At 41.1% G+C, this 26,312-nt stretch overlaps 1 protein-coding gene across 3 annotated transcripts in view; it reads right to left on the reverse strand.

The window, feature by feature from the left end:
- Positions 1 to 24,167, reverse strand: part of PLCB2 (phospholipase C beta 2) — a 34,936-nt gene extending 10,769 nt beyond the window's left edge. For 2 of the 3 annotated variants that reach the window (XM_074289263.1, XM_074289262.1), the window contains exons 1-21: positions 23,752 to 24,167; positions 14,390 to 14,467; positions 13,246 to 13,314; positions 12,098 to 12,238; positions 11,435 to 11,514; positions 11,136 to 11,189; positions 10,928 to 11,003; positions 9,063 to 9,163; positions 8,699 to 8,865; positions 8,244 to 8,390; positions 7,767 to 7,924; positions 7,455 to 7,537; positions 6,568 to 6,652; positions 5,866 to 6,028; positions 4,881 to 4,978; positions 4,513 to 4,609; positions 3,732 to 3,816; positions 3,451 to 3,575; positions 2,719 to 2,873; positions 1,861 to 2,025; positions 536 to 635 (exon numbers count right to left, since the gene is read on the reverse strand). In XM_074289263.1, coding sequence (XP_074145364.1) covers positions 536 to 635; positions 1,861 to 2,025; positions 2,719 to 2,873; positions 3,451 to 3,575; positions 3,732 to 3,816; positions 4,513 to 4,609; positions 4,881 to 4,978; positions 5,866 to 6,028; positions 6,568 to 6,652; positions 7,455 to 7,537; positions 7,767 to 7,924; positions 8,244 to 8,390; positions 8,699 to 8,865; positions 9,063 to 9,163; positions 10,928 to 11,003; positions 11,136 to 11,189; positions 11,435 to 11,514; positions 12,098 to 12,238; positions 13,246 to 13,314; positions 14,390 to 14,467; positions 23,752 to 23,835 — 2,311 coding nt within the window. In that variant the 5' untranslated portion in view covers positions 23,836 to 24,167. The remainder of the gene's footprint in view (positions 1 to 535; positions 636 to 1,860; positions 2,026 to 2,718; positions 2,874 to 3,450; positions 3,576 to 3,731; positions 3,817 to 4,512; positions 4,610 to 4,880; positions 4,979 to 5,865; positions 6,029 to 6,567; positions 6,653 to 7,454; positions 7,538 to 7,766; positions 7,925 to 8,243; positions 8,391 to 8,698; positions 8,866 to 9,062; positions 9,164 to 10,927; positions 11,004 to 11,135; positions 11,190 to 11,434; positions 11,515 to 12,097; positions 12,239 to 13,245; positions 13,315 to 14,389; positions 14,468 to 23,751) is intronic. The other variant, XM_074289261.1, reaches the window with a different exon arrangement.
- Between the last annotated feature and the right edge of the window lie 2,145 nt (positions 24,168 to 26,312).

Consider the following 26,312-nt stretch of genomic DNA (forward strand, 5'->3'; position numbering starts at 1 on the left):
GCTGCTGACTTCCAAGTCTTCTCAGGGTCTGGTCAAGTGTGTGACGCTATGAGCTGCAGAAAAGGCGCCAACCAGGCTTGGTAGAGGGGGCTTTTCTCATCTGAGAGCCCCCTAAACCAATCAAATCACAGTCTAGTCCCTCCTTCTTTCCTTCTTATTCCAGAATAAATAATTCCATTGCTGTTCCTTCCCCTTCTTTTCTAAGCACTAGAAATGTTGGTTAATCTACAATCAGGTTCCTGGACAAATGCCCATCTGTCTTCTGAGACTGATCAGTCCTTTCTTCCATTTTCCCAGTCCAGATTCTATTCAAGCCATGCTGGTTAAGGGCCCCCTCCCTCCAAACTACAAATACTTACATCTGGGAAGCTGAGGGCACCATGACTCTGCCTTCTGATTTGTATAGGAGAGAGTTCAATCTAAGGAATCCCCCTTTCTTCCTCCACATGTACCCCACCTGCTCCCACACCATCAGTTTTCCTGGCCTTTCCCTCTTTCCCATACCCAGGCAAGGGTCTCAGGGTAACCCCCTTACCTGACTGCAGGGCATGGACAGGGATAATTCGGTGCCCAATGAATTTGCCTCCTTCCTCCAGTACTGCCACTCTCAGAGAGGCCAGTTCTGGCATCATGATCTGGGGAGAGGAGAACCAATTTGGGGTAAGGAAAGGCAGCTCTAGGAGGCTAGAAGAGGCTGAGTTCTCCATCTTCATCAGTTCCAAGGTCCTAGAGTCCTTGGAGTGGGAAATGAGGTGGGAAATGGAAGGCAATAGTGCTAGGCAAGAAGATCAAAGCCTGATTCTCGATGTCCGAGTCTGTATAACTGGGATATTTTTACCAGACTTGGCCAAATATATGCAAAAGGAAGCTTCCCAACTCGATGCTGATTCCTAAAGCTTTTTAATCCCTAGTTATCCAATCTGGGCTCAACAACATCTAAATATTTCATAGTCACATAGACCTGATTTTATGGCAGTCTAGAAAAGGAAAAGTTTTCTGAAAAATACCAGATCTATGAGAAGGCTAAGATGATCAGAGCTTTGTCCCAAGACAGCAAAATTTAGCAATCTCTTAATAATGCTTGGTCTCCAACAGAATTGAAACCAACTTATAGCAACAAGTTAGCAAGAATAATTAATTAAAATAAAAAGGTACCAGATGGTCTGCTTCCTCCCCCAGTGGCTGTACCCTAGGTAAGCTCATCTCTAATCTCATCCTACTCCATGCCTCATCATAGAAGCCTCAAGGTGAAGTTTCTGCCTGCAGAAAACAGGGTTTCTGCCCTCACCTTCCCTGCTCCTGCCATGGGGAGGATCTTAGGATCTCATACCTCATACAATCTTGTGTCCCAGCTTCCTTCCTTTTAATTCCTTCAAATGAATTTCTCTTTAAAAACTTGACTTGATGGCAATTTTTTCAAAGCTTGTTCCAGTTATTAAAATTGCTAGCTATATCTCTAGTTTTGTCTAATAGGAAACGGGGCTCTAGCAGGTGTGCCATTGGGCAGAAGACCCAGGGTGATCTATCAGTGATTTCCATGATCCTACAGTCCTATAATAGCCAAGTATGGGGCCCCAAGTGTTCCCTAAACTAAAAAGCATTGCATTCCACGTTCATACACTAACCACATACTCATCTACCTACTGGGCTAACTTGATTTCTCAAAAGAGAGGAAAGGGAAGGAGGGAATAGGAGAGGGTAGAGAAGGCAGGAAATGGCACTGACCCTGTAGGCATCCATTCATCTCATTAATTTCTTCATCCTTGTAGATAGAATTCTGGCTCTTATGGAGAGGCTTATGACCTTGACCCCTGAATACTTTCTTGACCTCTGCCCCAAACTGTTCCCCCATTATCCTACCTTTTCAAAGACAAAGGGGTCCTCCTTCCAGACAGGATTTATGGAGTTGGCACTGGGTGTCAGTTTGGTGCGGTAACGTCTTTTGGGGTCTCCAGGCAAGCCGAACACCTCCACCTCCACATAAGTTCGGACACTTCGTTCTGACAGAAACTGTCCAGAAATCACCTATTGAGCAGGGACAGGGGAGGGAGGAGTGGAGAAATGTTAGGAGAGGTTCCAGCCTCCGTTCCCCTATTCAAGGTCTCTTTGGAGGAAGACTGGTAGTTCTCTACCTCATATAAGTACTATAAGGAATCCTGGGGGTGGGGTAGAGGGGGTCTCTCCATTCTATTCTGGACACATGGAAGAGACAAAGTGTTCAGTGGTTAGCATTAAATCTGGAACTCCGGGATTCTGAACACCATCTCTGCTCTGTTAGATGAACTCAGAGATGACCTGCCTCAGTTTCCCCTGTGGTCAATGTAATTGAGATTCTTTACTAGTACAGGGTACCTACTGCCCCCACACAGCCCTTACTTATCTCATCCATTCTCCCTTCCCTTCAACCCAACCTCCAGCCCTCCTCCTCTGTTTCCATGGGGATTAAGAGGCAGCCTCCAGTACTGAGGAGGAGGCAGTTTCCAAGGTAACCTGCTACTGCAGGAAGCTGTTTGAAGCTGCTTGGGTTGAGGTTTTTTGGAATCTCAGGAGAGGGGGAGGAGGGGAAGGAGTACCACCTTCCCCCCCCACTCCCCTAGACTCATCACCCAAGTCATTAATTCAACCCACTCTCCTGAACCACTGTTCCCTTGGGGCTACTCACCCCTCCCCCATACAATCCCACCCCAACCAGGCCCTGGCTCCTTCCAGGGTTCTTGCCGTGATAGAGAGAGTTGTGGCCACCACCACATCAATGCGGTCCACAGAGAAGGGGTCGAATTGCTTGTCTGGTCGGCGCATGAACTCGTGCTTGAGAAGATAGCCACTCTGCCCATTGAACTCAAACAGTGCCATGTTCTGCTGCATGGGCAGATCTAAATACATGAGAAGATGGATGACAAAAAGTCCATCGTGACCACCAAGCATTGGCCAAATAGTGGGGACAGTGACAAGGAGAACTGACAAGCAAAATCTTTGTTTCTACTTCCATTTCTAACTTGTTAAGCAGGTCTTGACCCTGCCTCTCTCCATTCCAGTGTGGTTTTGTTCTTCCTTCCTCAAAGGGGAGGAGGGAATGATGGAAAATGAGTGGCACACATGAAAAGGCCTCCAGGCAGGGCTCTTTGTTACGTCCCCGCTCTTTTTCCTTAAGGAAGGACCACAGACATGGGACCCAAGAGAGAGCTAGGGTTGGGGCAGGAAAAGAATAACAAAACAGAGGGGTAAGGGGGCATCCCCAAATACAGCCCCAAACATACAAACATACACAAATACGAGCCAACATATATAATTGTAGACACACACTCCCAAGCTTTGCATATGTAGGCAATCACTATAAACAGGATAGGGACATGGGTATAGGTTAGTGCTGAGGGTGAGGGAAGGAGGAGAAGGAAGATGGTGGTGGGTGCTAGGTAAGGAACTGCCCAGACTACTAGGATCTATACTCACCCATAGTCTGGAAATTGAGGGCAACCATTTGACAGCCTGCATTCCAGAACATCTGGGGAGAGTAGTTAGATGAGTCCATCCGGGTACCCTTAGGGTAGATCCGACTCATTTGGCGCTTATTGTAGCTGTGCTGTGTATAGGACTCTGGCCAGCAAATCAGAGTGACCCCAACCACCCCCTGACCCAGCTCTCCCACAGAGGATTTCTCCCAGGTGGTCCAAATGGTAACCTTCCCTGAAAATAAATCCAAGGGTCCCACCCATCTGTAACTTCAAGGATACTCCACAAACTGCACGGGGGACTTGGTGAGCAGGTCATAAGCTTTCAGCTCCGTGAAGGAAGAGATGACGTAACTCCGATTCTTCTCTGGGGTGGGGAAGAAAATTGCAACAAGTTCCTTGTGGATCTTTCTTTTCACCTGGCTCGGAACTATCTTGTTCTGTTAACTGCAACTCCTCCCCTCCCACTCCCAAGACCTTGAGGCAACATGGTAAAGGGAGATGGGTTTGAATCCCAATTCAGTCACTTATTTTTATTGTCTGTATCAAATCCAGCAAGACACCTTAACCTCTCTGGGCCCCATTTTCCCCCTCTATAAAATTAAGGGGTTGTCAGAGATGACCCCTGTGGTCTCCTTCTAACTAGCACCCTATGAAAATGGAGGAAAGTGGCAACATGAGCTAATTATGAAATTGGGAGGGAATAAGGAAAAGAAGAAGCATTTATTTGTCACCTACTGTGTGCCAAACACTGCGCTGAGCACTTTACAAATATTAACACATTTAATTCTGAAACAAACCTAAAATGTAGGTACTATTATGAACTCCATTTTACAGTGGAGGAAACTGAGGCAGACAGCGGTTAAGTAATTTGACCAGGATTACACAGCTGGTAAGTATCTCTGAGATTAGATGAACTCAGATCTTCCTTACCCCACTCCAAGTAATCTCTTTTATTCCAGGGATTTCTCCCTCCCCAGCTTCCTTATTGTACACATCTCACCCTCTCAAAGCCCCTCTCTCCCACTTCCCTGCATTCCCAAGCCTATCCCACTATCCTTACGAGAGGAGAACTCGAAAGAAATGAACTTGGTAGGTTGGATGTAGTTGACCAGACTAGACATCTCTTCATATGCTGTCACCTCCAGGCCAGCTGTGCCCTGGTAAAAAGACAGGGATTGAAGGAAGATGCAGAGAAGGGAGCAGCAAGTGAAGAAGGGAGCAGGGAGAGCTCCCAGGAAGCAAAGATCCAGGCTTATAGAACTCAGTTGTCCTGAAATTCCCAACTTATCCCCTCCAGACTCCACTACCTAGGGGTTGAAAGCATGGGGTTTCTGGAAGCTAGTTTCTAAGGAGGGGCCAGAAGGACAAATAGCCTTTGGGTAAGTTGGAGAGAGAGGAATGCCTTTCTGCTTACTTTCTCATTCATACCTCATCAGATTGCATCTTCTTTATTTCCTCTTCATCCAAGTTACCCGATTCTTCCTCTTCTTCTTCCTCTAGCTCAGCTTCTTCTTCACCAACCCACACTGTTATAAGAATATCATACATTTACATAGGACTTTAAGATTTGCATAGAGCTATACGTACATGATTTCGTTTGACCCTCACTGACAACCTGAGAGAGTAGTGATGGTTGGGTCCATTTTCCAGGTGAGAAAACTGGAGTTCAAGGAAGCTAAATTATTTGCCTCAAATCTCAAAGCTAGCATGCTTTGTGACTTGTACTAAGACCCTGTATTGAGATCTTCTACATTCCAAATTTAGTACTTCCTCTACTAATATGCCAGTGCCTTTTCAACATAACTTCTTTGGGGAAACTTATTCCCTACCCCACCTTAATGGACAAAAATCACATTTCATAATACCCCTTCCCCTATTTGCCAAAGACAGAAACCAGTCCTTCATGTCTCTGAATCTCCCTCTTTTTAGGTTAAATATGCACAATTCTTTTAAACATATTTCCATATTTGTCATGTTGTACAAGAAAAAAAATCAGATCAGATGAAAAAGAAAAAATAAACAAACCAAAAAAATATTATGCTTCAACCATATTCAGTTTCCATAGTTCTCTCTCTGGATGCAGAAGGCATTTTCCATCTCAAATTTAATGGAACTGCCTTCAATCACCACATTATTGAGAAGAATCAAATTCATCACAGTTGATCACCAAATAATCTTGCTGTTACTGTTTACAATGTTTTCTTGGTTCTGTTCACTCAGCATCAATTCATGGAAGTCTTCTCAGGCTTTTCTGAAATAAGTCTGCTCATCATTTCTTATAGAACAATAATATTCCATTACCTTCATATACCATCACTTATTCAGCCACGAATCTTCCTCCTTAACACTTTTTGACTCCACATCCTCCCATCCCAGCTCCACTGATTCTGCCCACTCCTTCAAAGTTTCTTACCTGTGTCCTCACCCATGGCTGGATTGGGCTGGTTGAAGTCTTCTGTCTCTGCACACAATTCCTTCTTGGGTGAAATGGGACCTGGGGATTGATTCTTCTTATTCTTGATAAGGATCTTGCCCAGAAGGTCCTGAGGACTGGGCAGGGGGACCCCTGGCTTCAACTGAGAGATATGGAAGAGAGAGTGTCAAAGGTAAATGTCACCTATCCTCCTCTCCTGCAGCAACTAGGTTTCAACACTGGACCTAGAGACAGGTAGATCTGAATTCAAATCCAGCCTCAAACATATACTAAGTCCATGACCTTGGACAAATCACTTAACCTCTATCTGCCTTATTTCTTCATCTGTAAAATGGGGATATTAATAGTACCTCTCTCCTTGGGTTATTATGAGGATAAAATAGGATAATATTTGAAAAGCACTTTACAAACCTTAAAGCTACATAAATGTTATCTAATCTAAGCTAGCTAAAATCCCTGAATTATTTAGAATAGTATCCAAACTCTATTTTCCTATAGAGCTTAGTTATCTTGCAATGAACCACAATCTAGTCTTCCAATTGCTCTCCTTTTTTACAGTAATCATTTGATCAATAACCTGTTATTAAGTGTCTACTATATGCCAGGTACTTCTGTATGTACTATTGATACAAATATAAAGAGCAAAGCAATCTCTATTCTCAAGGACAGCATACTACTTACAGGGAACTTATCCAGGGGCTCAGTGAGGAGCATGTCCCCAAATATGGTCCGACAGTACTCTGCCATTTTGGCCTGTTGTCGGGGCCTGCAAGGAACATAGGTTGTAAGGTAAGAATGAAAGGAATACAGCAGCCATCAATTGGGCAATAATTATGATAGAAGAATACAATAGAATACTATTGTGTTGTAAGAAATGATGAAAGGGATGGCTTCTGAAAAATCTGGGAAGTTTCAGAGTAAAGTGAGCAAAATCTGAACAATATATACAATAGCATTTTAAAGATAAACAACTATAAAAAGTTTAACAACTCTAGTCAATGCAATAACAAACTCTTTGTCCAAAATATGAAGTATATTACCCACCTACTGACAAAATCTTGACACCCAGCATGAGAGATGACAGACTCAAGGAACAAAAATTTAGACCTGGCCAATGTGACCATGTATATTTGTTCTAAAGGCATTTTTCCCCATTTGTTCTTTTTCCAAGGAAGAAGGGAGAAGAGAGAGAAAATAAATGCTTTTTGATCAAAAGAAATAAATTTTAAAAAACCAATTTTTAAAACAAACAAACAAAAAAAAAAACCAGAAAAGAGTGAGGGGGAATAGTAAATGGCCTAAGAAAGATGCCTCTTCTCATCTTCCACATGATTTCAGAGGGTGGAGAAGATGTGCCCCTGAGCTTCTCCCCTTCCATTAGGATGGAATCCATCCCTGAAGCCTTTGAGAAAACCTATTTTGTTTGATTTCAATAGGTTTTCTCAAAGGCTTCAGGGTGAGAGGTACTGGGAACTGAAGAGACTGAAGAGAGCTCCATAAAGGGTGAATAAAGAAGTGGGACATCAGAGATGGAAATAAGAGTTTGGGAATCCAGGGAGGATACTCACGAATCTACATGGTTTTCAAAGGACAGAATGACAGGGTAGAGTGAGGTCTTGAAGGCACTCTCAGCAATAGCCTCTACTGCATCCTGGAGAAGGGGAATGTGTGGTGATTAGAACTCTAGGGATGTCCTTCACACACCTCTTTCCCTTCCCACTCCATGATCTACTCCCTCCTGCCCCTCTGCAGGGCTTCCTTTTCTTAAAGTTCTAGATCTCAGTTCTTCTCCAAGCCCTCCCAGTTCTTAGCCATAGATTATTTAGACCTTTCCCAGATCTCTGACCTTCCTTTCTTCTTCTCTTTCCCAATTGTCTCACCTTAAATAAAATATCTGTGGTCATGGTGAAGCCATGGGTGATGATTGGCTCTTCCTCAGGAGGCTTTCCCTTCCAGCAGTCTAGTTCCACGCAGCGGCAGCCAGAGAGCAAGACTTGTCTATACATCTCTGAGGACGAGGGTCCTGAGAACTGACCAGCTGGACGAGAGGATGAGGTAAGATTGGGGTTAAGTCCAGATAGAGCTTTTTTTTTTTAATCTGAAATTCCATTAAATATATCCTTTTCATTTTATAGGTGAAAAACTGAGGTGGAAAGAAGTGTCACACAGCTACTAAGTGTCTGAGTTTCTCTTAGTGCTCTGGATTGTCAGTCAATATTATTTTATCTCACACACACACTCTTCAGGGGGAGGGGGCATATCTTCTAAATGCAGCATCCCGAAACAAAGCCCATTCACCTCACTATAGTTGTAGGAGAGCTATCAAAAAATCTTTACTCTGAGGTAAGGAACCTCACCTGTCAGGTAGGTGTTGTGGGAGGAATTGATGAAGTAGTGATTCAGAGGCTGGCTCATGTCCTGGTGCAGTATCAGCTTGTCGTGGGCTACAATGCTGTTCTCGGGACCACACAAGAACCAAACCATGCCCTCTGGTGAGAGCTGACCTGAAGAAGAAAGAAGTGTCATTATTTGGAGAAAAGTATAGGAGCAGGGGCAGGGAGATGGGATGCTAAGGTTTGTTCCCCACTGCTAAATAAAAAAGAGGATTACCAGGAGATCTCACTGAGTTAGGGAGGGAAGGGAGAAGGTCTGGCTGTAGCTCAGGAAAAATGACTGAAAAAGTGCTTAGAGACACAGGATAGGAGGAAAATAGAGTTTGAAATCTAGAGAGGTAGGAAATCCAGGAATAAAAAGGGTAAAAAGAGGGTCTAGGGTTAAAAAAAAAGTTGTAGCTAAGAGTTTGGAGGCTCACCCCTCTGGATGTTGATGCCACTAGGCTCATACTTTTCAATGAGGCATTGTACTTGGTCAGGTCGGGCTGGTGGGAAGAGTAGGGAGTTGAGCCGGGCATCCCGCTGCTTTTGGTTAATAAACTTGGTCAGATGGTCCTTGGTCATGTAAGGCTTTGCTTTGGAATGACTGCAGTCCAAGTGAGAAAGGCAAATCTTAGATTCATAAACTCTAGGAATTCTGGGATGACTATTAAGTTCCCGATCCAGCACACTGATATTTACCTTAGAAGGCCAGACCTGCTAATCTTGCCTCTAAACTGATCCCAGCCTAGCCTTACCCTTTTCCCATAAACCATATCCTAGATCCATGCCCGGAAAACTCACTGAGAGGTAAAGATTTCATCAATTTCAGGTCGTGGACATAGATTCATGAGAAAACTCCTGTAGACAGGTTCCGGGAAATCCTCAGGGTTGATGGAATCATTCTAGGATTGGGAAGAGGAGAGGGAAAATAGGTTACTAACAGATTCCCTACCAATTACTTCCCTTCAGAAACCTCCCTGCCCAAAAGAGTTAGAAAACTGTAAACCCTTTGACCCAGCAATACTACTATTTAGATCTTTTCCCCCGAGGTGACCAGGAAAAAAGGAAAGTACCTTATATGTCCTAAAACATTTATAACAACTGTCTTTGTGTTCACAGAGAACTTGAAATTAAGGAATTTGATGGAATGCCCATCATTTGGAGAATGGCTTATGGTTGTAATGGAATACTACTACATTACTAGAAATAATGAGCAGGTTGATTTTAGGAAAACATGAAAAGACTTGCAGAAAATAATGAACAGCAAAATGAGCAGATACAAGAGAACACTATATACAGTAACATCAATATTGTTGGAAGGATAATTGTGAACCACTAAGTTACTCTAAGTATTACAGATATTCAAATCAAACACAAAGGACCTATGAAGGAAGATACTATCCTCCTCCAGAGAAAGAACAGATAAATAGAGGTATGTGTAATATAGTTTTACATATATTTACATATCATTGTCTAATCATGGCATTTACTAGTACAGAGGAGAGGAAAAAATTTAAAACTGCAAAGCAGCGAACAAAAAATCTCAGAAGAAAGCACAGAAAAGCAGGGTAGCTTTGAAAACAATGTGCAATATATATTACATAATCTTTCCTTTTTAAATAAGCAATTAGTTTTATTAGCCATTTTTATACCATGTAGCAATATTATTTTTTATATTTTTATTATTTTTATAGTTTTGTATTTACAAAACATATGCATGGGTAATTTTTCAACATTGACTCTTGCAAAACCTTCTGTTCCAACTTTTCCCCTCCTTCCCCCATCCCCTCCCTTAGATGGCAGGTAGTCCCATTTATGTTAAATACCTTAAAATATTATTACGTAGTTAAAAAAAACTAACAGTATAAAATGGAGATTCATGGCTTCATATTGAATCTTCTCTTTATATTGTGCTGCATACATGGAAATGGGAGATTTGGTTTTTTTTTTAATTTAACTTTAAAATTAATTTTTAAAAAATTTTAAGACAGAAAGAACCCCCCCACACACACACACACACAGTACAGACATCAAGAACCAATTTAGGTTGGGAAAGGAAGAGGATTCCATTTCCAATCAATTAACAAATAATTATTGAGCACCCATTATATTTGAGGCTCTTTGTTAGTTTCTGAATAATGAAAGCAATAACAAGCCACAGTGTTATTTGTATTTCCCAAAAGTACTTTTTAAAAATAGATTTTTATTGATTCCTTTCCTTTTTATCCAGAGAGACATTCCTATATGAATAATTTATAATTTTTAAATTATTCATTTATTTTTTGCTGAGGCAATTGGGGTTAAATGACTTGCCCAGGGTCACCCAGCTAGGATGTGTTAAGTGTCTGAGATCAAATTTGAACTCGGGTCCTCCTGACTTCAGGGCTGGTGCTCTATCTACTGTACCACTTAGCTTCCCATAGTAATATCGTTTAAAAGAATTATCATTATTATTATTTATAAGAAAGGAGAACTGAGAATTAGTAGAGAAAGATGAGGATGTTGCTGATAAATTTTCAAAAGAAAGCTGGCTTCAATGTTCCTTCACAGGTTTTTCAATTTGAGGAGACCACTTATAATGCTGCCAGCCTGGAGTAAAGACAAAAAGTGATGAGGATGGGAGTAGAGTAAGAGAAAATGATACTGAAAAAGTAGTTCATACTCACTTTGCCCTTGGGAAGGTGACAGGCACTGAGGGCAGCCTCTACTCGTTTCCTGTCAGCGGGGAACATCTGGAAAAAACTGAAGGGAGAAGAGGCAGGGGAATGGTACAAATTAAAGAAGGGGTCAAGAGGAGGAAAGTGGAGAAAAGAAAGGAGAGAGGGAGGGTGGGAGTACCAGACCAAGAGAATGATGGCAATTTCTTGCACTCACTTCTTCACAGGGATCTTTCCTTCTGGATTAAGCTGCATCTTGAGCTTTACTAGGCTGGAGAGAGAGAGAGATCAATCAGTGAGGTCCAGGTTCTTCAACCCTCCTTCCTCCTCTCCCTGCCCCAACACACACACACACACACACACACACACACACACACACACACACACACACACACACACACACACACACACTCCCTCTCTCTCTTTCTCCCTCTCTCCCTCTCTTTCTGGAAACTTAGCTGTAAAAACTTGGTAGGGAGTGATTGTTGACTGGGGAAAGGAAAGAGAATCACTCACATCTTATGCAGGAACTTGCTCCGGGGGGCATTGGATGTTAATGGATTTTTAGCCAAGGCCAGAACATCTTCAGCCCAATCCTGTGAAATGCAAGAGATGAGAGAGCAGGGTCCAGGACCCATATTAATCCCAACAGGATGCTTCTTCCTCTGCTCTTTCCTTTGTACTGGATGACAGGCTCCCCTCATCTCCTTTGAGCTTTTATACTATATCCTCACTAAATTTTTTGAGGCAATCAGAATTAAGTGAATCGCCCAGGGCCACACAACTGGTTAAATGTCTGAGACTGGATTTGAACTCAAGTCTTCTTGATTCGAGGTTTGGAGCTTTGTCCATGGCTCTACCTAGTTACCCCTCCTGGCCACTTCTTGAACTCTCCTCCCATGGGGCAGCTAGAAGCCAGATGTCTAAAGTGGATAGAGCACCAGTGGGAAACCTGAATTCAAATAAAGCCTCAGACACTTAACACTTACTAGCTATGTAACCCTGGGCAAGTCATTTAACCCCAATTGCCTCACCCAAAAATAAATAAAGAAATAAAAGACAATTGAAAAATAAAATTATTTTTAGAAAGAAATAATTTAAAATTATTTAATTTTCCAAATTATTTTTCAAAGTATTCAAATTATTATCCTCCCCACATACACACACACACACACACACCTTGCTGACATTCTCTTTGTAGGAGACAAAGTTATGGAAGGTCAGGTCCACCATGTCTGGGCCAGACACAACAGTCAGCGTCTTCAGCAGGAAGGTGTTGTCAGGGAAGTCCAAGTTGAATACCTCCCGAAGCTTCTGAGTCTGCAATCACCCCATTCGTGAGGGGTTTGAAGGGGAGGGGCAATAGCAAGGGAGGGGACAAGCTAGGAAATTATCCCTCACCCCACCCCTAACATCATACCATTCTCTCAGCTCCCCCTCTCTCTAGATTTTCATTTACAGGAAACATTATGCCTATTTCAGGAGAGGGGTTAGGAGAAGAGGGAGAGTAGAGTAGAGAAGGAAGGAGGTTGTACAGCAGAAATAGAAGGGTAAAGGAATAAGAATGGGGGAAAGAGCTCAAAAAAAAGGGAGGGCAGATTGAGGGAGGTAGTGGTCACAAGGAAGAGGTAAGGTGGAGATACCAAACAACACACCCCTCCAACCCTTCCTGAGAACCTCCTTCCTGCTCCCTCCTTCCTATCCTATTCTTATTTTTAAAAAAGAAGGATTTAAGGGAGAACTGAGGCATCCAGTGAAGGAGAGGCTTACCCAGGGTTTTCAATCTACTTTTGTGAGTCCTGCTTCCCCTTCCCCAGGGAGCAAGCTCACTGCTGCTTCTCCTCCTCCTAATTTCCCTACTGATTTTACCTGTTCAACAAAGGCTTCCTATAAGTGAAACCTCTTGTAGGCAGCAACCAAGAGACTCTGGTCAAGTCTGGGAAGCTCCAGGGGCAGGGTGATTTGCAGAAATGAATAAAATTCTAGCCATCTTTTTTCTTTCCTCTCATAGTTCTATGTTTTTCCTTTCCTTTTCTTTCTTTTTGTGAAAGGAAGAGAGGATAGCTTAAGGAAAGGTCAAAGACCCAAGAACAGTATAAACAGCAGAGTCTATCTTTTTAACATCTGGCTGTAGCTCTTGCTACCTAGCCCATGGGAAATTCCCTTATTAATCAGAATTCATATCTCCCAGCCCCAGCCTGTTCCAGGGCATGTTCCCCATCTACCCTTGAAATATGCTGATGAGTCAATTTCTTCTCTGTACCTTAGCTTTGTGCCCTTCCTTTCCTTCTCTCCTACCCCAGCAAGACCCACACAGCCCTATTTACCTTGGGCATCTTAGCAAACTTCCCAAACCGAGTGTCCCGAATACTGGTGATGTCCAGGAACTCCATCTCCTGGGATAATTAGGGTTTGAGAGTAAGATAGAGATAAAAATAAATGAGATGGAGTTAAAGATGGGAGAGTAGGGCAGCCATAGACTATCAGAGGCCCTAAAAATGGTCTTTCTAATTCTTCTTCCAGATAAGGCATGCTTGACTTTTCTTTTTTTTCCTAGAAAAAGATGATACACTTAGAGTAGACCATGGATCAGCCCTCTTCTTTCTTTTTCCTCTTTTTAATTGTCGTTTGATTAATCCTGTCTTACTCCACTCTTTCTTTCTTTACTTTAGAACTGAGTAAAGAGCAGAACTCTGGCTCAGGACTGAGAAGATCTGAGATCTGATCCAAGCTCAGTCACTAAATAGTGGTGATCTCAGCTTGTTCTTCTGTGAAATGAAGGGCTCATACTCTAAATGATTTTTATTGCCTCCTCCCAACTCTAACATCTTACTGTTTGATTCATGTAGAGACCTAAGGAAGGAGAGCCTCCCCTTGGATCTCTGAACTCAATACTAGCTTCTCTTTTCCTCCCTTTAATCATCCTGGTAGAGCTGGCTCAAATCTTCCCTTTGTAGATTTTAGATTTTCCCAATATTCTGTTTATCATATCACCAAAAACCCAGGCCTCTCCTCCCCAAAGATACTGGGAGACAGGGGGACAGGCAGTAGTAGCAACTGAATAGGAGGGGTGTGTGTGTGTGTGTGTGTGTGTGTGTGTGTGTGTGTGTGTGTGTGTGTGTAGAATGATTGGGTGGTTAGGGCTGGGAGGGTGTATAATTTTCCAGCTGTTCTTTGAGAGGAAGTAAAACCCTAACTCCATGTTCAGAGGGAAACAGAGCTGATTACCCAGGCACTGTCTTTGGGCCTAGAATCCAGCTCTGCCCAAAGGCAGGGGCTGGGGCAGTCCTGTTCCTCCTGTTTCAACAGGAAGTCATGAGAGCTCGACCTTCTGCAGTTTAGTTCCCTCTGGGACTTTTCTCCTATACATGCTTCTTTAAACTATTTCAGGAACCATCTTCCCTCTCTTCTGGTAGAATAAGTAAAAGACAGATAAAAGACAAATGTAAATGGGTTCAAGGCTGCCCTCACCTTGCTTTGATATGTCCAGTACAAGTAATAGCCATTGGGATCCACTCGGAGGATGACTGGGGATGCCACAGAAGTTTCCTGTAGAGAAAGGAGCTCAGTTCTGTGGTCCAGCACCCATCTTCCTCCCCATCCTCCCCTCCCCATTTTATTTCTCTTCCCTTCTCTCTTCCTTAAGCCAAGCTGAATTGTTTCAAGGCACCATGAGGTTTATTCTGAGATCCAGATCTCTTTTAAAAAGAGGAGTTCTTACCTTACCAAGGTAAACCTCTCTCCATACATCCTTGATCCCATCCCGTCTTTTTTTAACAGAAGCAACCCTACTTTCTCTCTTCAGATGAAAGATTCTCTCTTCTCATGTAATCTGCCTCTCTGCTGGTACTTTCCCTGCTGTCCATAAACACTCCCCTATCTCTCTCATCCTTATAAAAAACCTCATTTGATCTCACCATTCCCTCTAGCTATAGTACTATATCTCTCTTCCTTTTCTTAGCTAAACTCATTAAGAAAGCTGTCTACCTCTAGGCTTTTAATTTTTGTCTTCTAACTCACTTCCAATTCCTCTGCAGTCTGACTTTGGACCTCATCCTTCACTTGAGACTGTTATCTCCAAAGTTACTAGTGCTCTCTTAATTGCCATATCTCCTGGCCCTTTCTCAAAAGATCCTCATCTGTCTTAGTCTCTCTGCAACCCTTCACACTGCAGATAACCTCTTTCTGTCAAATACTTTTGCCCTTAAGCCTTACCCAGGCATCCATAGTAGCTGCACAAGCAGAATTCCTTTTCTCCTCCCCAGCACTCAGGATCTCCAAACCCTGCTCCCAGATCAACTCTTGTCTGTGGTAAGTGCCCCTCAATAGTGGGCTCTGCATTCCAGGGGAGTAATTAATGAATAAGAGCCCTCCCCTCCTACCCTTTTTTGGGCAGAAAACAATGAGTTGTAAAGAATAAATAGGCATGAAGAAATTGTGAACTGCATTGTAAAAATCACATTTACTATCTTTCCCAAAACATATATACCCTTCTACTGAACTTCCCTATTTTGATCCAGGAATTTCTAGTCTCCTAGATTAGTAATCCCTCACTGTCATTTTTGACTCCTCATTCACTACTCCCCCATACCCCATCAATCACCAAATCTATTACAATATTTTCCTACTTGATCTCCATGCCTCCCAGCTTTAGTCCATCCTCCACAAGGAGTATATTCCCAAATCTTGGGTCTGGCCAAGTCACTCTCCTACTTGAGAAACTCCAGTAGGTCCTTATTGATTCTATAATCAAATATGATTTCATCTTCTTCTCATTCTTTTTAATTTCTATTTTGTGGAAGTTTTATAATGTACATGATTATTAGTACTATAGAACACAATTAAAAAGAGAGATAGGAATCAGACCTGAAATTTAATTGGTCTAATTGCAAATCTATATCAATGGTAGGTGTTTCATCATTTGGGAAATAATGAGGAACCTCCTTCTACCCAAGCAGATTTGAAACTCTTTTGGTGGCTTATAGTTCTAAAGTGCTTCCTGGGACACAGAGAGGGAAATTGGCCAGGATCATACAGCTAGTGTATGTCTGATAGTCAAATAGAGTCTCCCTAGTTCCGGAAACAGCTCTCTATCCACTATGCAATGCTGTAAATGTATATGATTTAGAAATAGGTAAATATAGATATATTACGTATAATATATAATATAAATTATATTAAATGTTATTTATTATATATAAATAATATGTAGCATATTATATGCAATGTTATATGTTATCTATGAATAATATATAACATTTATATACAGTGTTATATATTATATATAAATAAGAATTTTTTCTTAACTGATAGGGATATGTTATCCAAAAAGTTTGAAGACTACTAGAAAAAAGTTCAAACCCCATTGCTTGATATTCACAATTCCTTCAGTCTTGTCCCTGTTTTTCTCCATATCTTTGTTTATAGTATTCTTATACAATACACAGATACATATGTATGTACACACATAAACATATGCAAATACACATACACATATGTTTCAGTCTCCTCATCATCAATGGGTATAATAATCGCACCCACCTTCTAGGATTGTTGTAAGGATCAAATGAGATAAGAACTGTAAAGCACTTAGCACAGTACTATTATAATAGAAAGCATTATTTAAATGCTATCTGCTGTTATCATTATTATGATACATATATAGAATAGTGATGACACATATACATATATAGAATGCTTCCAAGTTTGAAAAAAAAAAAAAAACAACTTTTTTTCCCCAGCTTCATAAGGTAGGAATTACAGTTATTACTATGCCCATTTTGCAGATAATGAAGTGATGCCCTAGCTAGGTTAAGTGATTTTTCTATAATCATAGTAGACACTGTGGAGCTTGGCCAGACATCTATGCCAAGATCATGCTTCGCATCTTAGGAAATCACCAGTCTTGTTTTCCCAATGGACTCAGGAAAAGTAAATGAGATTGATGACTTTGTGTAACTTTGCCTCACTTAAATCCAATTAATTTGAAAGTCAAGAAAGTCTTTAAAAAAAAAAAAAAAAAGCCTGAGCAGCAATCATAACAATATAAAGAGGAAAATATGAAGCTTTCTATGACCTAGGAATCATTTTCATTACAAAGTATGTTTAAGGAAAATTTTCCTTTTCCTGTTTGGGAAGAAGTTAAGAAATTAATATTCTTTCCTTGGTTTTCCTCATTGCTTTCCATCCAAAAAAGGGAGCAGGGGAAGGAGGAGGGAATCTTACTCAATTTCCTAGTAATTAAGATTATACATATGTTAATAACACTTCAGAATAGCAAACTTTTTAAAAATATGAAATTTGAAAAAAATATATATATATATATATATATATATATATATAGGGAAGTCCTTGGTATCCATTTATTTCCCTGCCCCTAACTTCCTTCTTCAATAAGGAAAAGAAAAGCAATTGTATTAGTCTCCATTTAGAGAATAAAAATGTTCCTTTGGTGTAGCAAAACCAGTAAAGTTTTGGCATATAATCAGATGTCACTAGAAATTCCTGTTCATGAGAGTTATATCATCACCATATTATTATATGTAGAAACACAATATGTAGGGATGAGGAATTTACATTCTTAAAGGGGTGCAATTTTCATGCATTGATTAAATTTTCTTTTCAAATGTGCACATAAGCACAAAGCTTTGAGTCAACTGTTCTATCTGTTGATAGAACATTAAAATGCTGAAATATCTGAGAACATACTGCATATCTAGGTATGCCACATTTTTTACATATAATGAATTGATTCAGTATTCATATATCTTCTCAAAGACATCAAAAATGAATGCTCTAAATTTAAAAAATATTTTGTGTCCTAGAATTTTTTCTTTAGAAGTATTAATATTTCTCTGATGATGAAAATAGAAAAGTAGACTTGATATAATAGAAATTTATTTTCTATTTTCTCACTGTGATCATAGCACAATAAAATATGTTTTAAATTATCTTGTTTTTGTCCACATGAAAACTTACAATGCATAAGCAGAATAAGGCAACCAGTTAAACTCAGAAATGAAAGGTGTTAAAATAATAAAATGGCCATTTTTGCTGTAGCAATAAAATGACCAAGTGCAATGGATTGATTTAATAAAATTATCTTTCAAAAACAGCTGCTATTAGTCATAAACTGTCCTAATCTAATGTATTTCTCTCTTTTGTTATTACATGTTACATTGGGTTTAAAAAGTGAATCCAACATTACAAAATGTACTGAGTTCAAAAGTCAGTGTAAATATATTGTTATGTTTACAGATACTGTAAAATGCATGGTTTCCCTGGAAAGAAAGAAAAGATAGAATAAAAAGAAAGCACTTGTGGGAGGGACAGCAAAAAAAGATCACAGTGTGTACATGGGATCACAGAGTATAGAGAGGGGAATGAAATGTAAGAAAATTTTAAAGGTAGGTAGGAAGGAAGGAAGGAAGGAAGGAAGGAAGGAAGGAAGGAAGGGAGGGAGGGAGGGAAAAAAAAGATGAAAACACAATCACAACAATAGCTGATAAGCACTGAAGGTAGAATTTAACCTGAAGTTTTCCTGACTTCAAGTCCAGCATTCAATATGTTATATACCATCCAGCAATTTTCTAAGCCTCATTCCTTCTTCAAGTTCAATTCCAGGCCCACATCCTTCCCGAAGCATTCTTAGATCATTTCAGCTTGGAAAGAACTTTCCCTCTTCTGAATTCTTCTAGCACCCTTTGAAAGACATTATCATCTTCTTATCTAAAAAACTCTAGTCCTTCCTATTACCTCTAGGATCAAATATAAAATTTTCTATTTGGCGTTTATAATCTCATAATCTGACCTCTTGTAAACTATATAACTGATTGATGAACATGGTCTTCAATCTTAGAAGTTATTCCCACTCAGCTAGGAGACCTAGCTTTTGGGCAAGTTCTTTCCCTGAGGAAATGAGTCTCTGTCCTTTTTATCCCTCTATTAGAGTTTAGGGTGAACCAACTTGTGAAGAAGAAAACTAAGCAGTGAGGTTCAGATGGAGATGGATTCCCAGATCCAGATTTCTGGAGGCTGATGAATCTCATGACCAAACTATATAATTAACTGGGGAAGCTAAAGCCTACCTACTCATTAAATGTCCAATAATTAGGGTTGATTTTCACTTGTCAGGGGCATTCCTTTTCAGAAAATTATTTAAGGCTTTACAAGTCTCCACTGGGGATCTTTGGTTACCAACAGAAACCACTGACCATCAGTTTATCAATTGCCAGCTAGCCTAATGAACAAATTGATTATTAATTACACAGAAACTCTCTCGGGATCTTTCATTTGTCTTACTAACTTTAGAATTTTCTAACATTTCACTCCCCTCTACACACTCTGTTATCCCATGTAACTGGCCTTTTTTACTGCCCCCCCCCCAACAAATGATGCTCCATTTCCTCATTCAGGGCATTTTCACCAACTGTCTCCCATGCCTGCGATCCACTCCTTCCTCATTTCTGCCCCTAGCTCCCCTCATTTCTTTTACTTTCTACAAAGCAGCCCTTTCTGATACCAGTTCTTCAGTTTACCCTATCTAGATCTTGTTGGTACACAGGTGTTTGCCTGTTGTCTCCTCTCCCCACCATAGCTTATAAATTCCTTCTGAGCAAAAGCTCTCTAGGAAAGCTTTTACTTTTCTTTGTGTCCCTAGAGCTTAATTCAAGGTAGGCATTTAATAAATACTTCTTGACTTGAAGTACTGTACCTATTTTCAAGGTGAAGTAGAAAACTGATTGCATCTTGTACTTGGAGCAAAGTGACAAAAATACAGATTTCAACTTTGATGGGTCTTGTGCATGCAAGGGAAAACATCCAAACAATTTTAACTGTACATAAATGGAATATCCAAAAGTGAACTTGTTTGGATGAGAGTGAATTTTCTTCATTAGAAGTCTGGATGATCACTTGGGGACATGACAAAGGGGATTCCTGCTCAGGAATATGTTGAACCAGAGGCCTACAAGGTCTCTTCCAATCCTGAGACTCAGTGATACTTAAATTTATTTTGGAGGAAAGCGGCAGAAGGAAGGAAAACCTAGTTGGGCAAGTATTTAATAATGAATATCTGTCAACAAATGTCCAGCTGCATTCAGAAAACTTCCTGATTAGCTGAAAGTAAATCTGAGATTGAAGGACAAATAATCTTGGGCCAGATTATCTCAAGACAAAAATGCTAACATATACAAAATAAATAAATCCTCGCAAAAAATATAAAATACAGATGAACAGAATAAGGAATTTTTGTTTTTGTTCTTGTTCAGTCGCATTTGACTGTTGGTGACTCCATTTGGGGCTTTCGTGGCATAGATACTGGAATGGTTTGCCATCTCCTTATCCAATTCATTTTATAGATGAGGAAACTAAAGCAAAGAAGGTTAAGTGACTTGCTCAAAATCTCACAACTGGTAAATGTCTGAGGCTGGATTTGAAGTCATGAAATGAGTCTTCCTGAATCCAAACTATTCACTGTACCACCTAATATAGAATAATCCAATCTTTAAAAAAAGTAAATGAGCAAGTTATGAATGCCCAAAGAAAAAACTAAGGCTCAGATGGATTTACAAATAAATTCTATCAATTAATCCAAAAACAGCTAACTCTACCACTACATGAATTATTTTGAAAATAGGAAAAACATATTCTTCCAAAGTTTCTGTGAAACAATGTGGTCCTAATACCTAATCCAGGAGAATTAAAACAGAGAATGAAAATCATATAGACCAATATTTCTAATGAATATTGATATAAAATCATGGGAAAATTATTAACAGAAAGGCTACAATCAATGAATGATCTTTTCACAAGATAATTCACCAAGACTATGTTGGAGTTCAGGGCTGGTTCAACCTTAAGAAAACAACAAATATAATAAGCGATATTAATAACAAAAACAATTAAATGTGGAAAAGCTTTTGACAAAATAACAGGTAATTTTCTTAAAAACATAAGAAAGCATAAGAATAAATGAACATTTCCTTAATATTGTTTTTTTTAAAAACCATGAAAAACTTTTTAAAAATAGCTTTATCTGTAATGGAAAAATAATAGAGGCCTTTCCAAAATGATCTGGCATAAATGCCATCATTATTTTTATTAAAATTCTGAACATCTATAGCAATAAGGCAAGAAGAAAAGATTAAGGGAATAAGCAGGGGCAAAGAAGAAACAAATCATTATTATTTGCATGAAAATAAAATGAGATAATATTTGTAAAGTGCTTTGCAAATCTTAAAGTATCATGCAAATGCTAGTTGTTATTGTTATTATCTATGCCACTCAATATACTTCATATCTTTTAGTTATCTTTTTATGAATGTCCTTTCTTACCAGGTATATTTTAAGCTGCTTAAGGGAATCATAAGATCTCAGATTTAGAGCTCAAAAGACATCTAATCCCATTTCTCCCTCATTTTATGGATAAGGAAATTGAGGTCAGGAAAAAGCTAAATGACTTGCCCAAAGACCTACAAGTATAGTTATCCCTTCCATATCTCAAAATTAAATGGGAATTTTGGGAGAAGTTTTGCAGAAGGTACAGATGACAGTGAAAGTCCAGTGGGTGAAGCAGAGCTTTTGGCTAAATACTGAATCCAAATTTTACAATAAGGTACTGTAACCACCCCATAAAAGGAAAAGAAAAGATTCAGATTTCTTCTCAGGTACAAAGGGAAGGCCAAAAAATTTTATCCAGATTTTCCAGATTGAGGGGGCTCTGTTCCTTAACCCCTGCTGTGTCGAACAGATCACTGTAGTGAGCAGTGCAGAGCTAGGATGTGAACCCATATTCCTTGCTTGAAAATCCGAAGTTGTTCCCACTCTACCAACAAAACCTTATTGTACCCTTGTCCACTAATGTAGTGCCTGAATGAAGGAAGTACTTGATGAAGTACTCTACTGAATTCACAGGTCAGGGACTTGCTTTATCCACTAGAGGGGAAGGAAGGGGGGTGGAGGTAAGGGAGGAGGCACAGAAGTATTGCCAAGGAATTCAGAAGACCTTTGTCACTAAGCCTTGACCTCAACTTGGTTAGTTATACACTTTCCCAGAAGTTCTAAGAGACCACTTCATCTTTCACTTTGGACCTGGTTCTCTTCTTTTGCCTAATTCCTGGAAACCCCTGCTACCTCCTCCTACTCAACACTTCCCCTTCCCATCCATCCACCCTTCTCTGAAAACCCCCATCCAAAAAAAAAAAAAAAAAAAAAAAGAACTATCTCCTTCCTTATTCACATACATCAAGGGCCAAGGTGGACCAGATTCACTTTCTTTAACTTTTTTTAGGCAGTCAGAATTAAGTAACTTGCCCATGGTGACATCAAGGGAGGTCAGATTTGCACTCCTGACTACAAGGCCAGTGCTCTATGCACTGTCACTAGCTGCCCTCAAGCTTCATTTTCATTCAAAGTGATGCTCATTGAAGAGCAGCGCAGACTTCTTGTCTGATAGATTAGTAATCCTGTTGACAGAGGAAAACTTGGTGCAACTTTGGCAGTTCCCAACCTCTACAGGAGGAGATAGGAGTTGAGGACCTCTAAGGTCCCTTCTGGCTACTTTGATCTTGTGAGAGCTTTTACTATGAGTCCCATCACCAGGAAGAAAACATTTTCTTTTCTTTTTTTTTTTTTTTTTTAAAAAGAAAACCTTTTCCCAAGAGCTATATCCCTCTATATCCCAAGATCCAGGAAAGCCACCCTAATTGAGCCTTCACTCCTCTTCCCCAGGACTCTGGAAGCACAGGGAATTTGCTGCATAGTTTTAATTTCCAGAGTCAGGAAGAGTCTCCCTTAAAAAAAAGAATTTCCTGGGTCCACCCTGGCACACTAGCTCTTGTCTGATTTTTCCACGCCCTTTCAGCTCTCCAGACCATACAGTCACCCTTAATCTTTTCTTCCTCCCACAGCTTCCTCAGAGGATAGTTCCTGGTTTTCTTTTTAGTGGCCCAAGAAAAAAAAAAGTTTCAGAGGGTTAGGGAAGGGACAAATCACAGAGAGATACTTCTGTAGAAACACGGTGGATGGAGCCCTGGAACTGGTCTCAGGAAGACCTGAGTTCCCAGACATTTATTAGCTGTGTAACTCTGGGCAAGTCATTTAATTTCTTTCTGCCTCAGTTTCCCTAAACTATAAAATGGGGGTAATATAATAGGTTCTTAGCACAGTGCCTGGCACATAATAGGCACTACATAAATGCTTTCCCTCACCCTGATTCACCCCCCAAGAAGAATCCTTACTCTTCCAGTTGACAATGGGAAGAGACAGATGGATAAATATTTTGAGATCACTAATAGAAACTGATCTTTCCTTTCCAATATCGGCCATAGAGTGGTCAAACACATATTTAGATATATACATCCATCCTTACCATTAGAATATAAGCTCCTTGTAAGCAGGAATATTGAATCTGTCTTGTATCCCCCTTCCCTAACACAGTAACTAGCACATATCAGGCACTTACGAAGTACTAGATGATTACGATTTTCTCTGAACCACACCCACTCATGAACACAGAGAAGAGGCTACATTTTCAGACATGTGTGCCCACATTATGGATACAGCTACGAGGCCCCCCTCCCAGTGACACTAACAGATGAATCTGCAGATGAGGGGAAAGCACAAGTATGCCCACAGACACACCCTACACTTTGCCTTGAACGAAGCCGTCAGCCCCAATGTCCAGCCCCCGGTGGGAGAAGCCAGGCTCACTGATCCCTCACTACGTCCCCCAGACAATCTGCCCTCCCAACCTGATCTCGGTAGCTCTCTAAGAAAAAGCCCCAGCACTGGCTTCCCCCCAGGGTTCAGGCACCCCCCTGCTCCCCACTCACATCATCCCATTTGATGAAGCGCTCTCCTCGGGTTAGATAGCTCTTCACTTCAGGGGGCAGCAGGATTGGACTGAGCAAAGACATCCCGCCAGAGCACGAGGGAGGTCAGACGTTGGAAGAGGAGGGCAGCGAGGGTCAGCAGGTGGTAGGAGACCGAGCAGAATGAAACCTGTCTCACATGGTGCTCTCCTCCCCAAGTAGCCCAGTCCGGAAGTCAGCACCCTCTTATAAGATCCAAGAAGTTTAGGGGCAGCAGCCTGGTAGCTATCTGCATTGCAAATCAGTGGCTGCCCCAGCACCTGTGCCTACTGGGAAGGTGCATGAGGAACACCGTTTGGCCTAGAAAGACTTTATGGGGAGGCCATAATTTCCTTCTCCTTCATCCCCTCACCCCCACCCCCAGCACTTCCTGCCTTAGGACTTCCTTCTTCTATTTCTCTATTGTCCTAAAGCAACAGAGTTAGATTAGGGAGGCCAGGTTCAAGATGCTTTTCTTCGCTGGCCTGGGAGAATCCCCCAAAGGGGCTCAGTGCAGAGAGAAGAAGGATGGAGGAACAGAAAGTGGCAGCCACTTAAAAGCACAGGAGGGCTTCCAGGAGATAGCACAGGACACTGGGATCCTATATTTCGAGTTAGAAAGAACCCAGAGGTCATCTTGTCTCCCCCTTTTATTTTACAGGTGACAGAACTGAGGTTTAGAGTACTGTGGTGGTTTGTCCAAGATCACACCCGACAGTAAGTGGCAGAGATAGAATTTAAACCAAAGCTTTGTTTCTCCCATTCCAGACCTGAGTAGCAGGAGCTGGGACATAAGGGAGGCAAGGCAAAAAGGCTTGTAGCAGGATGGGGAAGGAGGAAGAGTCAGCTGGAGACAAGCAGATTTAGGGTATTAAGTGGAAGCTCTAAGTGTTTTGAATAGGCAAAATTTGTGGCTGGGTGACTAGGCACCCTTTCTCAATGCTTCCTCCCCATGAAAATCATATGTAAGTGAAATAATCATTACCCTCTCAAACATTACGCTCTCTCCTCCAGTGTTTTCTTGTCTTGGCCTCTGTAGATCTGTCCTTTATCCCTACCCAGCTTCCCATTAAGTTACTCTGCAGTAATTTAATGACAAAGGCTGTGCTCCTAGAACCTGGATGAGAATCCTTAGACTTAAGTCATCCCTCCTATAAAAACCTCCTGCTGATCTGGAATCCCAACTGCCCCAGGACCATCCAAAGGATTGCCCTTCTCACATTAACTCCCTGAAGGACTGGGTCAGTGGTTGTGTCCTTTTCTATGGAACAGAGCAGGGAACGGGCCCTCACCCACTTCCTCTTGCCTAACTGGCATCTCTTATCTTCCTCCAAAACAGCTCAGTTGGGGAAGCAAGGAGCGCCACCCACCAGCTTACTTCCCCTATGAGGGGCCTGTCTGGCTGCCCTAGACCCTACTTTGGGGCCCCTTATCCTCTAGTCTATATGACAACAAAAATCAAGAGATATGGACCTTTCCATCATCTCCCATTCTCATGAGCCACTCGATGCTAGCAAAGCCATCAGCATGGGTCAGCCAAGTAAGATAGATAGTGATTTCTGTCTTTGTCTATAGGAAAGGTCACAACATGCATAGTGTAGAATAGGGCAGCTATTATATTAAATAATTCTGTAATCAAAGCAAACCAGAGGCCAGAAGACTGGGAGCTGAAGATCATCACTCGTTCTAGAATTATCCAGCTTCCCTCCCCATGCTCTCTTCTCTCACCTGTCACTTCACTCCATTCTCCTTTATACCCCCTAACTTTTCTTTCCTTCCCTTTGGCCTGTTGCCTCATCTGTTCTCTTTACCACTCCCCTTTTCCAACACACTTTTCATTGAACCCAGGCCCTAGGGAGCTCTTCACTCCCATGGATCAGATTCCTCTCTTAACCCTTTTGAATGAACTTTGCAAGGGAAATCCCTTTCACCTGAAGCCTTCTGCACCTGCCAACAATAAAACACAGTAATCTGAAAATCCCCATCCTCTGTAAAGGAGAGTCCAAGTGCTACCTTCCGCTCTGTCCTAAGGATGAGGCAATGTTTCCCCTTTTCCCACCTATCTAAAAGTCCAAATTTCTTATCTCTTTTAACAGGTTGGGAAATTGAAGCTGGGAAGAAAGATTTATTTATCTGTTGTTCATGAGCACTAGAAATGGGCTCAGGAATCTCAACTCTCAGTTTTATGCTTAGATACCTTTGCTTTGAGACTGTTCTTAAAGTTACCTTGGAGGGGCAGCTAGACAGTGCAGTGGATAGAGCATTGGCTCTGAAGTCAGAGTACCCGACTTGCCTCTTGCCTTGAAGAAAAAAAAAAGCTATCTTGGAAGACCCAATCCTAAAGAAAGTGGAATACAATCCCATCTACTTTCCCAAGCATCAGAGCAAAGGTTCCTGGACTCCAATGTGCAAAGTCAGTCTGGGAATCTGGACCTGTCTGGTACTTACACTCCCCAACCTTAAACCCTTTAAGACACAAAGATTTGGTAGAAACTCAGAAAGCAAGGGATTTAGGAAAAGTCATGTTCTTGGAGAGAAATCTC

The sequence above is a fragment of the Sminthopsis crassicaudata genome, chromosome 2 (assembly GCF_048593235.1).
Source record: "Sminthopsis crassicaudata isolate SCR6 chromosome 2, ASM4859323v1, whole genome shotgun sequence".
Classification (NCBI taxonomy): Eukaryota; Metazoa; Chordata; class Mammalia; order Dasyuromorphia; family Dasyuridae; genus Sminthopsis; species Sminthopsis crassicaudata.